Source organism: Aptenodytes patagonicus, chromosome 3 (assembly GCF_965638725.1).
Source record: "Aptenodytes patagonicus chromosome 3, bAptPat1.pri.cur, whole genome shotgun sequence".
In the NCBI taxonomy this organism is placed as follows: Eukaryota; Metazoa; Chordata; class Aves; order Sphenisciformes; family Spheniscidae; genus Aptenodytes; species Aptenodytes patagonicus.
Window position 1 is genome coordinate 9043281 of NC_134951.1, and position 17482 is coordinate 9060762.

At 41.8% G+C, this 17482-nt stretch overlaps 1 protein-coding gene across 1 annotated transcript in view; it reads right to left on the reverse strand.

Moving 5' to 3' along the window:
• The window catches only part of KLHL29 (kelch like family member 29), a 425477-nt gene that overhangs the window by 47221 nt on the left and 360774 nt on the right, over nucleotides 1–17482 (reverse strand). The window contains exons 7-8 of the mRNA XM_076332702.1: nucleotides 10196–10395; nucleotides 3436–3695 (exon numbers count right to left, since the gene is read on the reverse strand). Coding sequence (XP_076188817.1) covers nucleotides 3436–3695; nucleotides 10196–10395 — 460 coding nt within the window. The remainder of the gene's footprint in view (nucleotides 1–3435; nucleotides 3696–10195; nucleotides 10396–17482) is intronic.

Genomic DNA, 17482 nt, shown 5'->3' on the forward strand with positions numbered 1-17482 from the left:
AACTTCCCTTGCAAGCAAATCCTGGTTCCTTCCCTGCCACTGCCCTCCAGCCTGGTGGGGAAAGAATTAACAAAAGCAGAAAGAATTTGATACCCAAAGAAGAGCTTTTAGAAAGGCAGAGAAGAGTAGGGAGATAGTGAACTCAACGCCCTTCCAGGAGAACGGGAGGCTCCATTGAAAATCTCCTTCCCAGAGGATCTCAAAAAGGGATCCGGACAGGAGGGGAGGCAGTGATGGATAAGTTGTTGTAAGAGTGCGGCACAAGGAGCTGCGGTGTGGGGAACACAAGTGGTGAGATTTACTGTCCCCAGGCGTAAGCTTGCACTCCAGAGTGATACAAAGCCATTAAAGCACAAGGAGTTTTGGAGGGTCACAGCTGCCCTGGGGGCAGAGGGTGCTGATTTAGAGAGAAGCCTGCTTCTCCAAGCTCCTCTGTGGGGATGTCTCCACTGAGTGAGCCCCTGACAGGCTTTGCCAGGGAAGATGGACATGCAGGTGAGACGAAGAACACAGACCTTTCCCTGTTTGTGCCAGACATCCACCTTTGGGAGAATCACCAATTCAGTGCTTGGACAAAGCTGCCAAGGAGGCATTTTAATCACCTGCTGTTGGAGCTATTGAAAATAAAAATGTGAGGATGGAGCCTGGCCTGTCAGGCAAAGGGCGATGGGAAGAGGGGAGATACAAAGAAAGTGTGGGCCCTGGAAATCCACGCCCTGAAAGATTTAACTGCCAGGACTGCCTTTGGGAGAGAGAAATAAAACCAGACTGGTCACCTGAGGCGTGCAGTAGAGCAGGAGCGATGTCTTGGGGCTTTTGCAATTCGTGGCTAAAACCTCACCAGCAACCCTCCCAAGATATCCCACCGGCAGGGTGCAGAAGCAACAATCCTGTTGCTGCACTGATGTCCTCCACGTGCTGGTTCCCCACCCCAAAGAGTCTAAAAAGAGTTGAGTGAATCCATTTCACCAAACTGTGAATAAAGTCAGAATATCCACGCACAGCTCCTGCAAGAAGGTCCACCCGGCGTTTGCTATTGCCATGGTCGCCCAGTTCTGCAAAGCTCTAAGCAGGCTGTGCATCCCATGGGAGCTTGGGCATTTCCCAGCATGCTGAGCCTCGCCGCACACCAAGCACAAATTTTCACTCATCATCTTTATCAGAAATAAGATTATTTAGGTCTATCTTTCTTCCTATCCACCATCAGAGCTATTTGTTCCTGGGCTCTGAAAATGCAGAAGTCATTATTGTAAAGATGGTACTTTTCATGGTAAGTATGAGTTACTACTTTTAGAAAGTAAGTACCTATTTAACTAAGAGCTTTATAACAGATCAAGCAGTGTAGAGAGTACAAAAAATATGAGAGCTGTGATCCAAAGAAACTAGTTTAGTGGTAGGATTGGGCATGAAAATAGTTATCTGCTTGGTATCTTTAATATTAATTTATTCAAGACCCTCATCTCTGGATAAATACAAATTAAAAATTAAAAGCCCTTGTAAAGTAATGCATGAAACCAAAGCACCACAGAGACATTTGGAGAAGCAAATAAAACTGCCATCATAAACTACAAAGGCACTGCAGAAGCCGGGCAGAGGGGAAGGCAACTTGGAAATAAAAAAAACCCAGAAAACCAACCCGACTGCAACACAAAAGGAAGAGAGGAAGAGAGGAAGAGATGGCGGTGGTGGTAGCAGTGAGAGGGGGGCAAGAAAAACCACCACTTAAAAAAATACATTCATAACACACCACAACAGGGCGCAGAAGGAAATATTCACACCAGCAATTTTGAAAACATAACCCGGATTGCCCGGTGAGTGACACCTTCTGTTTGCACCAGGCAAACAGGCTCCTGCCGCAGGGCTCCCGTACTCTGGCCCCTGGGAATAATCCCCAAGGTTGCATTAGGTTCAGAGCTCAGAGCTGCACAGCGCTGACTGCTGTCATCAAACTTTAAGCAAGCACGGAAATACTCTGTAGAACAGTGTGTTTTTCAAGGCCAGCGAGAGCCAAAAAGGGGCCCATTTCAATAAATCAATGATATTGTGTAAATGTTTTGGGCAATAATAATATTGGGCAATACTAAATGGCATCGCCGGCACATGGAGGAGGTGGTCAGAGAGAGCGGCAGGTCCCCTGCACAGGATTGCTCTGCTGAGCTACATCACCCGCTTGCACAGGGCAGGACAGGTTTAGAGAAAGGTCCTGGGGACTGCAGGCTGCTGGCAGGGGCCAGGGGCTGAGCTGGCAGCACAGGCAGTGCAGGCAGCACGGCTTGGCCTGGCATGGAGTCCCCACCATTCTTAATGCCCTTATCCTCATCCAGCAGCCTGGTGAGGTTGGGAAGTGCTATTTCTCCCACTTTCCAGGTGAGGGACAGAGAGAGAGCCGCTCTGGATCACATCCAATGATGTATTTAATATCCCATTGCACATTTAGGTGCTTGAATTCTCATTTAAATCAAGAAGGTACAGCCTTTTATGATGTGGGATGGCATCAACAAAGTGTGGCCAAGTGTTTCCCTGAGTCCCAGTCTGGTCCATAAGCAACTGGACTGTCCTCCTTAAACTAGCCAAAACTGTGACTGGGGATCAACAGAAGTTGGCCTTGCCAGGATGGGCCAGCAACTTTAGCCTCCAAAGGAGCGGAAAGGAGGAAAACAACCTTCCCCTTCTGGGGGCTGTGGGGAGAACTGGCCTCCAAATGGAGAGGTTTGGGGTTCAGACCACCACAATTCACTACGCACGTAGGCTGACTTGCAAGAACTGCACTGAAGGCAAGTGGCAGGTTTTTAAATATCACCAGGGATGTCTTCTGGTCCCAAGGACAATCACCAGCCTCCAAACGGTCATTGCTTCTAGCATTTATCTGGAGACAGTGCTGAGCAAAGTAATACGCTCAGTTTCTTGAGTCAAGAGCAGACTGCATAGCTCAGATGGTTGATGAAAGGCTAACTCTAATAAATATATAATACCCAAGGGGTTATCTAAGCAGCCAATAAAGATACAGAATCTTTTTTTTTATGTACTGGTTACACTCATTCAGTATGTGGCATCAAAAGAAATACAGATTTTTTGACAGATTTTTATTTCCCACTGTTACTAAAACGCATCCCCTCCTTAAAGCAGCATCTCACACAGCTCTAATCCTTCCCAATTTATCTCTGACCAAGCCTGCAGCCAACAACTCAAGGCCCTAGCTTTGTACCATGCATGTCACAAATGAGATTTTGATTCTAAATGATCAGATATGGGGATCAGATTTTGAAATTACATACATTTTGTGCATAGCCTTCATTCCCTTTCTCTTTTTTTATCTGAACTGCCCATCCCATCTCTTATGCACCCTCATGTTTAAAATTGCACGGGGATGGTTTCTATTTTAAAAGAGGCATTCATGGGAACAGAACAGAGTGAGGCTGCTGAGATTATTTTTACCTGAGCTCTGATTGCAGCATCCTTCTTAATCCACTTTATCACTGTTTCATACACCAGCTCCTCCGCTTTGGTGTTCAGGCTGTCATTGGACATGTAGGAAATGAAGTCGTCTTTCGAGATATTAAGGATCTCTTCTTGGTTTGCCACCTCAGGGAAAATCTGCAGGGCATATGCTTTGGCCATGTTGTATAGTTCAGTGCACTGCATGGCTTCGGCCATGGCTAATATTCCTAAGCAGTTGCTAGCAGTCAGTTGTTTTTCTAAAAGGAGCAAAAAAAAAAAAAAAAAAATGCAAGTGAGAATAATTAAAAGCAAGATTCACATTTTTACCAAGATCATGAAAAAATAAGTGCCACCGACAAACCTCCAACCCTAATTAATATCAGGGAGTTAATTAGAAGCGGCACCCTGGGTTACTTTAGGATTGGGGTTTAAAGTACAAAATCAAAGCCTGTCTAACAGCTGAGCTGGGGATGGAGATAGAAAAGCACTTTCTGAGTTTGCTTTTCGTGTAAGCTTTCACAAGGCACTGGGGAAACCTACTGACATAATAGTATCTGGGGCTTCCCAAGGGACGGGAACCCAGCCAAGAGACTGCTGCTATTTCTACTGCCTACAATGTTGCTTTAAGAAACCGCAAAGATGTAAACGCCAGTGTAGACACTTAAGAATAAATGCAAACAGCACTAAGGATGTTTCTGAGGATGCTGCAGTTGCTTTATGATAATTTTTGCCCTGTTCAGCTACCAAGCTACTTCAAATGAAAAAAATCATTCTCCCCCCTTTTTTTTATCAAAGGAATTTTGTTGCTGCTGAATGTGATGACATCCCTTATGCAAAACACAGTTAAACGTTGTGTAGTGGGTTTCAGAGAAAATCATGCACAGAGGAGACGGCATTATCTTCTACGCAGCAAACAGAAGTAACTGCACGGCGTGTAGCTTTGCGTTAAAAGTGTGCTACACCATACACTTGACTGCACTTTTTTCCTTTTCAGCTATTCTGAAGAAAAACCCAATAATTTCAGACATTTATAAGAGGAATTCTCAGATTCTTCTCAGCTTTTGTTAACCAAGCCACTACTAATAGGCAGAATATATTCTTTTAAGATACAGGACCAAGAAAAAAAAAAGAGAGACAGACAGACTGCAACAGGTCACAACAGCATCGGTACCAGTGGCAGGCTTCTGCACTGTCGGAGGAGAAGTACATCACATTTGGGCAGTGTCATATCCTAGTGCACTATTTCAGAGCACTGGACAGGAATGTGCGCTAGCCCCACATCTCTTCAAACAAAACTCCCATCAGATTGCTTCTGCTGGAAATGCTTGGGGATTTTTCCCTACACCCAGCTTCTGCCATCACCAGATTTAAAACCTGCACAAAATCTATACGTGGCTTTTATTAAAATGGGATTATGACCTACTTTTTTTTTTTTTTTTAACCTGGCATGAGATTAGGAGTTTTGTGTTTTTTCTTTGTCCCATCACTCTTTTTATTTTCTTTTACAGATTCACCAATCTTGAAAAGAGGTTATCTCATTTTGCATCAGTTGACTGTACTGACTCCAAGGAGCCCATTTCCTCAAGCAGACTGGAGCAGCGGCACTGTTTGCCGTCAGTAGATTTTGTCACTCAAAGACTGCCCAGAGACAGGCTGCAAACTGACAGCTATGAAGCACAAACCTCCCAAAATTTCTGCTTTTCCAAAAAAAAGAACCAAAACCCTCTTCTAGGTTCCTTGGTTCTGTCTGTTGGCACGATTTCATGTATACATACGGCTGGGGGTAAAATAATCATCTAACAGAGCCCAAAACTCTCATCATCACTTGGCAAACTCTCAAGTCAAAGACAAATCTGACACTGCTCCACCTTATCCTTATAGGGTTTATAATAAAGGTGATAACCAAGTTTGACTCATTAAGCAGCCGTTTACTAGCACATGATGGAAAAGACTTGCAAGAATGAGTCTTCGCCTTCAAGGGACTGGGTCTACCTCTATCAGGAGAGATTCCCATACCATCCCCAGCTGAGCCTGTGGCGTGGGGCAGAGAAAGCACTGGTCACGACTGGTTTCTTCTGAGCTGGACAGGTTTTTCTACCTCTAACAATGCTGGGTGACTGATGCAGCTTGGTACACTGGTGTCCAAGCAGCTCCATGTTGTCCCTTTGAGCCTCCCTCCTTCCTCTTCCCCGAGAAACCGCTCGGTGGCAGACCCAAATGACGTTATCCCTGCCTGATTCAGCAAGTGTGATAAGGCCATTTACAGAGGGGTCCTGGGGAGATGCCGATTGCCGTATGTTCAGGAGGCTGCTGATGCACTTCTGTGCACTTCATCACTTTTGATGTGATGAGCACCACAGCAAGGTGGGCACAGTGATGTCTTTTTAAGATGAGGGCTGGCATGTGAACTAGAGTGATTCACTGCAGGTGAGCAAGACAGAGGTTGGGGCAACAGCTATAGGAGGTACAGAAAATCTATCCTGTGAACAGAAAAAACACACCCTCCATTTTTCACCTCTGACTCAAACTTTGGGGGCTAGATTGATCTCTCTTGACTCCAGCTGTCTATGGTGTAACTGAGCAATCACATTAGTATCCCTGCACACTCATAAACAAAGAATTCCAAGAAGCAATCTGGTAACATTTTGGATTAATCTGGTAATATTTTGGATAATGACTTCAGGTTGAGCAGAACCATGCCTTACTGATGCCTGTTACTCTTCACTGACTATAAAGGGAGCCTACATGACTACTTAGATATAGACTTCTGCTATATAATATATCCCATTCCAATTGACCGTTTGCAGTCCGGGGGCACTTCAGGATGCCAACATGACAGAGACAGCTAAGGACCAGTTCTGATTCATCTGCTCCTGAGACGTTTTCCTTTGGACGCTGACATGTTTACAGTAATTGCTGTTTTTGCCACAGTGACACTGGACTTGTAATAACACGTTTTTGTGGAGTTTCACCTTGAGTCCCTTCAGAACATGTGACTACTAAGCTATTCCCAATGCTCAAGGACATTTCATAACAGACTTATGAATGGACTTTAAGGATATCAGGTGTAATCTAGTAGGTTCTCACTGGTTCGAGATAGTGCTGGATAGCATACTTGTTTCTATGTATATCACAATATTGCAGATCAGCAGACGGTATTCTCCACTTCGTTAAGGTGTTATTTTGGAATGGAATCCTGTGCAGAGTCATCATAAGATAAGCAGCCAGGCAGACTGCTAAGACTGCACTTCTGGGAGTGGGACGACTTGAGATAAAGTCAGAGATATATGGTATGTAGGAAGGATTACTCAGCAAGATTGCGGTAACAGTATGATGGAAGCTCAGTGGTTGATGTAAACCCCCTCTGTGTGCATTAAGTACTGTATTTTCACTTAGAGATGCTTTCTAGATGATGACTTGGATATCACTAAAATTAGCATAAAACTTGCATTTCCTCATCATACTCTGTGTACATTCTGATGAGGATCTTATTCCTCAGGTATTCCTACTAGTGTCAAAAGCATGTGAAGATGGACGATAGCTGGAAGACTTCTGGATGCATTCACTGTCCAAAAGATTTCACTTCTCCTGTGAGAGCGTTACTTATTTCTCCTATCTCCAGATATGGTTGATGCTTCAGTTTCTCCAGTGCCGGGCAGCGTGGTTCTCCAGCTGGCTCAAAATTCTCCACCTTGGATGAACAAAAAATTAGCCACAATACTTTCTCTCGAATTCATAAGGACTGTAAAGGCCTCTTCTTCCCTCAGGTGCATATGCCTATTCATGCAGGTCTCACCACTGGTCCGTCCGTCCAGTTTTTCTCATAGCTCCCTCTCATACTCTTTGCAAACTTTGTCTTTGTGCCCTTTGCCCAAGAGACTAAGAAAATTCAGAGCTCCTGCTCTTTCCTATTCTTCTCCATGAATCTAACAGGTTCCACCAACTTCTTTAGACTTATGGAAGAATACTTTTATTTTATCAGCAGCAGGCTGAAGTACAAGCTCAGAACTTGTTCTCTCCTGTGATGGGGGTCCCCGCATCACGGACCCAAACTGTGATACTAATGAATCTCCTGAAATCCGATTTGAGCCATGACTGTGATGATAGCATAAAACAAATATGAAAAAAAAAAAAAAGAAAAAAACCTCAAGTCTTCAGCCATATGGATGGAGGAAATACCTATGATGTCCTGACCAGTTTGCAAACATTTGCCCAGTTATCATATGGTGCCTGCACGAACTTGTCAGCATCGTTGCATCAGTCGGCACAAAACTGTTGTCATTTCTCATAATCTAGACAAAAGCAGAGGAGACAGCATGTGGGGGAGAGAGAGAACGTGGCTATAATTAGCCCAGTGAAGCTGGTTAAGAAATCTCCCGTCGTAATGAAACAGTTTTCCTGACACATTTGCAGCATGTTTCCACCAGAAAGTGCAAGCGGATTTGGGGTGCCTCTGCCCAACGCTGCTGAGAACCCCCGGATAGAGACACAAAAGCTGCCTGGACATCAACCAGTTAGGACCCTGCTGGAGCTTCACGGCTGAAAAAGGATGACCTGAATTTCCCCTGAGATGGTGCTGGGCTGAACAGACCTATTCATTTGAGGCTTTTACTTCTTTGGGCCTCTTTGGACTTCCCTTCACTTCTCTCACTATTTAGACATGGCCACTAATGGGAAAAAATCACTGTTTATACTGGTGAATCCTCCAGAAACCCTGGAAAAAAACCTGATTTTTACCGTATTTTTGCTTTGTGGGGAGCAGAGGTGGCTGGGATGAAAAGAAAAAACACAGCCACAGAGAAGAAAAAAATGCCTTTCCCTAAACGTTTTAGATGGCAAATGCTCTACTATCTCTGTAGAGCAATCCAGTCACAACTATAAATAAAATTAAGCAATTACATTCCATGAATTCTCCAAATGAGAATACAAAATTCCAGCGACTCCCCATATATCACTGAACTTATAACCAACTCTACTATTTCATACCGCAATATGGTTCACTGAATTCAAATATTAACTATTGGAAAAGAGAAATCTCACATTGATTTAGTGAAATAAATGTATTTTGGTTTTGTGGCTGAATCTTTAGAGATAGCGCAACTTAAAACGTATCTGTTCCTGGAAAGGCCATAAGATCTAATCACTTTAAAAGGTGGTGAAGGGAAGCTGGGGGAAAGCAATGCCAAAGCCAGAGCCCTCACTCAAGTTGCACAACCAACACAGTGGGATTGCAAGGCACAGATTTCATTTCCCCATTACCCACCCATTTGAGAACAGACTTTTAAACAAGTGACATATAAAAAGCTGGAAAGAAGAGAAGAATACAATACCACAGATTCTTTACTGATGCCTGCATTGTACCAGCCTAGTCACACCACTCATCTTGCCGGGAGGTCAGCTTAGCAGTGAAAATTAACACAGCAGTAAACTGGACTCCTTTGAGTTAGGTTTTTTTTTTTTTAAATGAGTGCAACATTTTCTAAACTTTCATCATCCACACTCTGTAATTCTAGATGTCAATTTGAAATGAGAACTGCCCAAGAAGAACCTATAGTTCATCTGGGTTGAAGATGTATTTGGGCTCCAGAGAGAATGACATCTCTCATACCAAGTTGAGGGAGCCTGAATAGAAATCAGATGTCCAAAAAAGATATTTGGAACTTGGACACGGGAAGTAAGTGATATAAGATCAAGCTCACACTTTTTGTATTAGTAAGTTTGTGCTAATAATTTGAAAATTATTACTGTCTATTAACTGATACTATAGCCATGTTAGTGAAGAAGTGGCGTGTGATACAGGCAGGAATTTGAACCAACGTGTTTCATTTGAGCTCCAGTTCTGGCTCCTCTTCTGCCATGATAGAAATGGGGCTGGATGGTTCCAGTTCAGACCAGTAAAGCTTAGTTAACTGAGCTGGTCACCTTGGACTGTTTTGAAATAGTCTGTATTGGAAAATATACAGAAAATGCAAGGAGCAGGATGACGTGGTGCTCCAGACAAGAAGGAATGGGCTTCTCATGTGGCCGTGAGAGGATGGACAGAAGCACTGGTTAAGATTTTGATCTGTACACCCTCTCTGGGGCAAACGCTCCCTGTGCACGCAGGGCACATGAGTTACCAAGAGAGAGCAGAGCAACCTTTCATTCCCATCCACCATTTGTGATGACACATATCCATCAGACCATAACTCTGTATGAAAGAACAAACCCTGTGAACATTCAACCTGGAGTAGTTCAACCAGATCTTGTTTACAAGAACATTGGACATGTGGAGGATTTTCTCATGGATGCAAGAAAACTGCAGATCCTGACTCCTCTGTGGGAGTCCAGCTCCAACTCTTTCAGTGCTTGACCAAGATGGCCTGGTGTAGCACTCGACATTTGCTGTCACAGTTATAAGCAACCTGTGCGTTACAGCCTGGTATCTGTGCAGAGATCAACCTCTGGGAAACAGAATGTCACCAGCATACCAAGTAGGAAAGAAGATTCAACAAAAAAGTCTATCCAAGATGTGAAAACAGTTGCCACTCAAACAACAGGCTACACTTTTTCAGATAATTTTCCACTGGCCACTGTGTCAGCATTTTAAATTCAAATCTCAACCCAAATAAATAACGTGGGTTTTTAAATTTTATTTTATTTTATTTTACTATATTTAATCTTGGGTTTCCTAATTATCTTTTAAGAGTTTTTAGAAGAAAGGCTTACAAACCTTAAAATAAGATCTTAAAACCTCACTAGATGGAGTGATTCTTACCTAGAAATGAAACGCAGACTTTACAGAAGGTATGAAACTGGAACTTGCTGGCAGCTTCCAGTAGGGTTTTTGCATTGGCTGAATCTATGATCAAAGAACCTGTATAAACAAACTCCAGGAGTAATTCCAGGACATCTGCAGTGAGGTTGGACATGGCCAATTCCAGCTTCTCCCCGCTTCTGCTACTGTCTCGTGGTGACCTGGTAACAGCAGACAATTAAATTATGGACATTACACCATCCCCATTTTGTTGGCATTTATTGATTAGTGAGGGCTAGAAAATAGCTTTGCACCTCATTATATTTCTCCATTTTTTTTTTGTTTACGGAACTGAAGAATATGAATTTTAAAATAACTGAACTTAAAAACTTTAACTGGATCTGAAAGAGAAGAGTCTTAAAGCAAGTTTTACAAAAAATCTCTTTATTGCTACTCTGCATTTTCATGCAAAAACAGTTGCAAAAGGAAAGGAAAGGAAAGGAAAGGAAAGGAAAGGAAAGGAAAGGAAAGGAAAGGAAAGGAAAGGAAAGGAAAGGAAAGGAAAGGAAAGGAAAGGAAAGGAAAGGAAAGGAAAGGAAAGGAAAGGAAAGGAAAGGAAAGGAAAGGAAAAGAAAAACGAATGAGCCAACATTAATGAAAATGAGGAACAGGATTAGCTTTCAAAGGGAAACAATACATTTTAACAGCTTGGTTAACATTTAATCTTCTGTGCCTAATGTAACTGTTAAGGAAAAAACACTCCAATTTCAAGAGAAAAGGTCATCTACTTTTTCAGGAATCCAGCACTGGAATAATTTTAAATGTCATGTGCATTTAAGGATACATTTAAAGACCTTTTCATAAAAAATAACAATAATAAATATTAATTTCTGTTTAACTTGAACTTAGTATATTAAAGTATAGATATGATGATAGATATGATATGCATATACAGATGGTCATATAAAAAATATATATATATGCTTATTCTAAAAATCTATTGTTCCCTTTTAGGCACTAAAAAAAGGAAGCCCTTCATGGCAATTGCTTTGAAAACTGAATACAAGACAAGATAGACAGACAAAATGGTTAGAGCAAAGAAGGGAGAGGGGGGAAAACAACAACCAGCTCCGCCACAGGAAGCCAGCAGCCATCCTCTAGGAGTTTCATGACTGTGGCCTACGGTTTTTCCTGCATGAAGTGCTGAACAATTTGGGGATCAAAGTATCTCCTGCATTTGAAGTGTGGATTAGTGCTTGTGAAATTATTGGACAAAAAGAAAATTATACTGAATTAAAGTAAGGGCCCAGTTCTTAATGCATGGTTGGCTGATGTGTCTGCAACACTAAAGACAGGTTACACCTGAAAGACAAAAGTGATAATAAATTTGGTAACGTCAAGGAGGGGAGGGGAAATCTGTTGGAGTAAGAAAATAAACTCTTTTAATGGTTAGGACCATCCAGCACCTTCTCAAAGAAACATGAACTTCTCCTAGTCACTGGACAGCAACGTCTGCTCGCTCCAATTCTGCTAGAGTACTTGCAAAAGCCATTGCACCATTGACACAAAACCGGCATACGATGCTGCGTGACTTCTATGGACTGGCCAAAGCATCACTACTCACAGGCAATGCCAGCTTTAAGCATAAGCAAGAGCACTACCAACCTCTTGGATTCACAAAGCTGCCTAGAAAGGTGATAGTCAGACCTCTACTATCATAATGGAGGAAAAGTAAACACCGTAAGAGGTTCAATTTTGTTCCCTCATAAACCAACGTGACACCCCACCCCACCCACCCCAATAACCCCTAGAATCATTTGTGGAAATGCTTAAATTTGCAGTGGATGCTTTGTCACAGCTCTTCCATTGACTAGCCCTGTTCAAGTCAAGGGCACAGCTTTAATTTATACGAATCCTTGCAGCATCAAAGCTTCAAAGAGGTTTCATTTTTCTACTGAAAGTATTTAGATGGTGTCCGTTGTCACAATGGAGGAGCAGCTAGCAGTCCTTCATTCCATATGCTTCTCTAAGGTAGTGAACAATGGTTACTCCCATTCACAAAAGGAAACTGAGGCACAAGGAGACAAATACCCTTGCCTATGATCATAGAGAAAGTCAGGGGCAAAGCAAGGAACTAAATCCCATTTTTTTATTCTAAATATTGGACTATCCCTTCGCATGGGAATACAGGTGGGTTAGATCCTATTCCACAAGCAGATAGATAAGAATACATACTGATCACAATACCTGTGGTACCCCTACATGCACAGATGTGTATGCTACCCTGAATCCTTATGCTTTATCACACCACAATATTCTTTCTGAACTCTTGCATATGGATTCAATTTTGCACTCAAGGCAGAAAACCTCAGGTGTCAAAACAGAAGAGTTGCCGTTTCCTAGATCCTCAAGAGGATGTCACAAAATGTTATTTTTTTTTCTTTCTCACACTCACGTACCAATAACATTCCCCATATCTGATTTATCTCCAGTTGTGCACACATCCAGTGCTGCTCCCTAGGCTATCAAAATGCCTCCTGGTACCGATGTAATTCTTGCTGAATTGTTTCCAGAAGCGGTTTGTACCTGACAGTGAGTTCACATTCACGTGGGCTGGTTGATAAGGACATTGCCTAAAATTTAAGTGAGATTTGAAGGTACCCAGCAAGTGGCAGAATCAGGCTCTTTGCACTGTGGGAAGCCCCACCGTAAGCAATTATTTATTTAACATCACTAATTGCACTGTGCTGGTGATGGCTGAGGGACTGACTGTGCATGACCCGGCAGGAATTGCACACTCTCTCCCAGCACACAGACGAGGAGGCACAAAGGAAAGGATGGCGTGACACCAATGTCAGCGTAGACACGTATCCACGGTAGCAACAACTGCAAGCTGCTATTTTTCAGAATAATTAAGTAATAATCTCTTTTACTTTGTAATACACCAAGCAATAAACTGCTGCTGCAATTGATTAAACGCCAAAGAAAAGCTAAGGTGTTTAATCAATCACTAGAGCCACTTACGGAAGCATAATACAAAGCTACAGAGATTATTGATATTACACAATGAGCCAGAAATGGGAAAGAAAATTATCCCTATTCCTTCCTCTGCAATGCCTTGAATGTGTTGTGCTGCTTTGCTTGTGTTTTCTAAGTGACGAGCGCTTTGGCTTCACATTTAGCTGGACCGAATACTGAGCCAAAGGGAAATCACAGTTACCCTCGTTTCCATGCTGGGGCTCTGGCTTGGTACGGGCTGGAGAACGGACAGAGAATTGGCTGAAGCAGGTCCTAATGGATCAAAAATGAGTTTTTGAAGGACTGGAAGAAAATAATGTGGGGACACAGACTGATGTGACTGAAGTGGGAAATGCAGAGATAAATTTCCATAAATTTATTCTCTGAAATTATTTTAGTGAATCAGATTGTGGCACCCCCCTCCAAGCCTGACTAAAGCTTTCTGTGTTACTTGTTTTCACATGTATTAAAATATCAATATGCTCCATGCGGTTATACTTTGTATATTTGGGACGGAGCCTTCTCTCGGCTACTCTAGAGGAACTGCAATGAAGTGGCTAAAGCAGTATTACAAGAACAGAATTTAGTCCTGTAAATGCATATGCAGTGGATTGGGGAAAATCTGTACGAAAGTATACAGCTGTGCCCAAATAGCTCATCCTGTATCACATCAGGAGGAGTTTTGTCAGTGGCACTGGTAGATGCAAACATTTAGAAAAGTCTGCTCTCAGAAAAGCAGTGACTTCTTGCCGTAAGAGCTGGGAAAAGATACAGCTCTACCTGGTACATATACTCCTGTTCCCCCACTCCTGGCACAAACACAGGGTATTTTGGGAACGGAGAGCCTGCCTGCTTTGTGTTTCAGTCTCACTTGAAGCCAGGCAATGTACACAATGTCCACACGTCCGTGGACATCATTAAATGTGGCACATTTTGCTATTTGCCCTGCGAACTCTAAAGTTTAAACAGAATGATGTCATTTTATTGGCCTTGTAATCATTGCTCATATTATAAAGGTCACACATTTCACATTGTGGCAGAAAATCAATAACTCTCCCAACAGCCTCTGGGGGAAAAAGTTTTGCTTCTGAAGAATAACATATAATAAACAATTTTTGTCCTTACTTTATCATGGCTGTAATCTTGGAGAATAGCTACAGTAAAAATCTGGCAAAGGCTGATATATAAACTCATTAAAATTAGGAAGTGATTTAGAACAGGACTTTTTAAAAGATTTATCTTGAGCTAAACAGTGAAGAGGTTTGTTTAGGTCTACATTTAAACAAGCTCCAAGAGCTCTTTAACAGCTTAATTTTATGGTAGCTGTTGGGGAATCCTTTCAGATTTACAAATCATGTATTTCTCCAGCAAGGTGATAGATCTGAGCAACGTGCAAGCAGAACTGAACCCGCAGATAAGCAGGAAGCGCAGATATGCTCTGAACAGGTAAGGGGGAATTACTGAAAAATATTTTGTATTGTCTGGAATAATTAGGTCTAACAAAATAAAGCCAAGGCCTTTGTACATACTCTGGCTACTTACCCTTCAACTTAATTACTTGAACTAGAGAAGACAAAGGCACAGGGAACCTTTTAAAGCAAAAGATGGCTCAGCTACACTCTCAAGTAACAAATCAAAATCGGTGTCCCTTTCTGTTATAACTAATATATAGAAAAGAGGTAAAGCATTTAAATACTGATAGCAGGAAAAATAGCCCTAAAACTCATCTGCAAGATTAAGAGTGGATCTGACAAAACAAAAAGTAGAGAACTTTACATTTTTGGTATTCATCTGTCCTTGAAAATCATTTCCATACATGTAATACACACAGATAAGAATCAGCACTAGTGTTTTCATGCTTAATAGTGATGCAACTGAGTTTTCTGTATCTTGAGTTATAAATATATGTATATCCATGCATTTTCCCTGTATTATTCGCATCAACACGTTCACTTAAGAGAACTTCTGTGATATTCAGTTCAAAACGTTTAATAGCGAGATGCCTTGATTTGCAAAGCCACGTTTAGAGTCTGGCTAAAGTAGCTGTGTAAGTGAAACACCACTAGCGCATCAATTTGTCAATTTATGGACAGTGCTACTGCCTCTAATTCAGGCTTCCCTCATGGTTTGGATATGCTGCCTGTAACCAGCTTGCAACATTATTTTGACTGACTAATGGTTTGGCTACAGCCTCACTCAATTTTAGATCAAATACGAAAAGCTACCTATACCCAGTACAGATGCCAGCCAACTCTCTGTTTACAAGCTATAGTCACAAAGTCAAAACAAATTCTGGATGTTCAAAATGGAGCCATCTGCATGGAATAAACATGAAAAATGTGAAACATTTTATGTAAATGTACATTACTGCCTAGGAACAGTTGGTTCAGCTTCCTCCCAGGCTGCCTGGTTGGGAACAGGAGGACTGACAGAGTTTGTAACACCTATTTACATTCAAAACCATATGACTCACTGTGCCATAGACTCAAAGGTATGGCGTATATTTAAGCTTTGTGCTCCAAAAGGGCACTGAAATAAATGATTATCTTCTAAAATAAAGACATGTTCAGAATTATCATTTGTGATCTTTCCCCAGGCACGTGGGACTTGGTGCGTGTCTTTTTCTTTCTGCCTCTCAAAGGTCCATCACTTCTGCTTGTGAACAGAGAGCCTACTGCCACTACCTGCTTCTCCCAACAGGAGACAATGGCAAAGAGCAAGCTCCACAATATAGCCTCAATTTTGTTCATATTACACTCAGAATTTATTTTTAAGAAATAGGAAAACAGACTAATTCTGGTAGTGTAATTAAAAAAAATTTGCTATCTTTGACTATCTATTGCTCAGGATCTCATACAACTCAGGAATCTGAATATCCTCCACTAAAAGCACGTTTGAGCTAACGGGAGGCTATGGGACTGCCAGCACGCAGGCAGGAGCTCCAGCTCCACCCTGGATTGAGGCATCTGAAGCCCCTATTTTGGGGCTGGTCCCTCCCTGCATGGACCACAGCAATGGCCTGTCCCACTGGCCAGCTGCCCGCTGACCTCTCCCAGGATCTGCCCCATCAGCTCGACATGCTGATCTTGCTGGCTGGCTTGCTTTCATAATTAGGAACATAAATGTTTGCCCTACATTAATTGTGTTCTCATTCCACTAGAGCAAAATATTTGCTACCAAGACAGATAGGACAAAAAAAAAAATCAAACTAAATTGCTTTGTTCCCTGGACAGTGTTTTGGTCTCCAGAAAACAGGAAATCCAAGATTTTTATGTAAGATGAAGCACTTAAGTGAAGAGAAGCTACTTCTTTTTATCTCTGTCAAATTATTTTGATTACTGAAGAAAGGACTCCGGACTGGGACAGGCAGCTTCTCATGAGGCTTAAGAGTCTGTTAGCTATGTGCTCATTAGAAACTCCTGTTCAAGTCTATACAATTTAGACTGAACATCTTGTTTACTGTGGAACATAATCCTTAAAGCATTTAAACTCCAGGCAAAGAAAAGAGTGCAATGTTGCTGCATCTTAACTGTCCACTATTTGACTTTTCATCATCTTCAGAGTTATTAATGGTTCAAACCCCACATGTCTATTTATCTTGGGAGAAGCAACAAAGAAACTTCGTTATATTACAGCCAACCTTCAGCTATGAACAGAAAAGACACGGCACTCTACACGGAAAGTCGTATTTCGTACCGAAGAGCTTGATTTATCATAATTACACTCTCATGAGATATAAAAGCAGAGATGTCCAAACATACCAACATACATTTCCACGACACACGCACCAAAATGCATGTGCATACTGAGGTAACAGGTTATTTACTGCGTTATTCAAGTTTATGCAGCTGCAAGGTAATCAATCATGTAAATGATGGCAGGAAGGGACATTTATAGAGCAACATCATTGCAATATGTATGTCATAAGGCACTGAATGTTCTATTAAATAGGATTTTAAAAAAAATAAATTACACCCTAGCATTGCTTCTCCTTTGGAATTATTTTATCAGCTCAAAATGTATTAACTTGCAAATCTCTGCCTTCGTTATACTATCTTGTAGATAAATATTATCTTTGAGCCTCAGCCACTATCCATCTGTCTCAGGAGAGACGAAAACATATACTGTAATGGTGTTACTGTATGATTACGATAAAGAACTAGTAAAATCACAAGATTAAATAAATTACATTGTTTAAACATAGGCTTGCAAATTTGTCATGAAAATTTACCTGACCTACAAATCCATTTGCTCACTTTGTACCAGGATGTTGATACAAATAATGTTCCT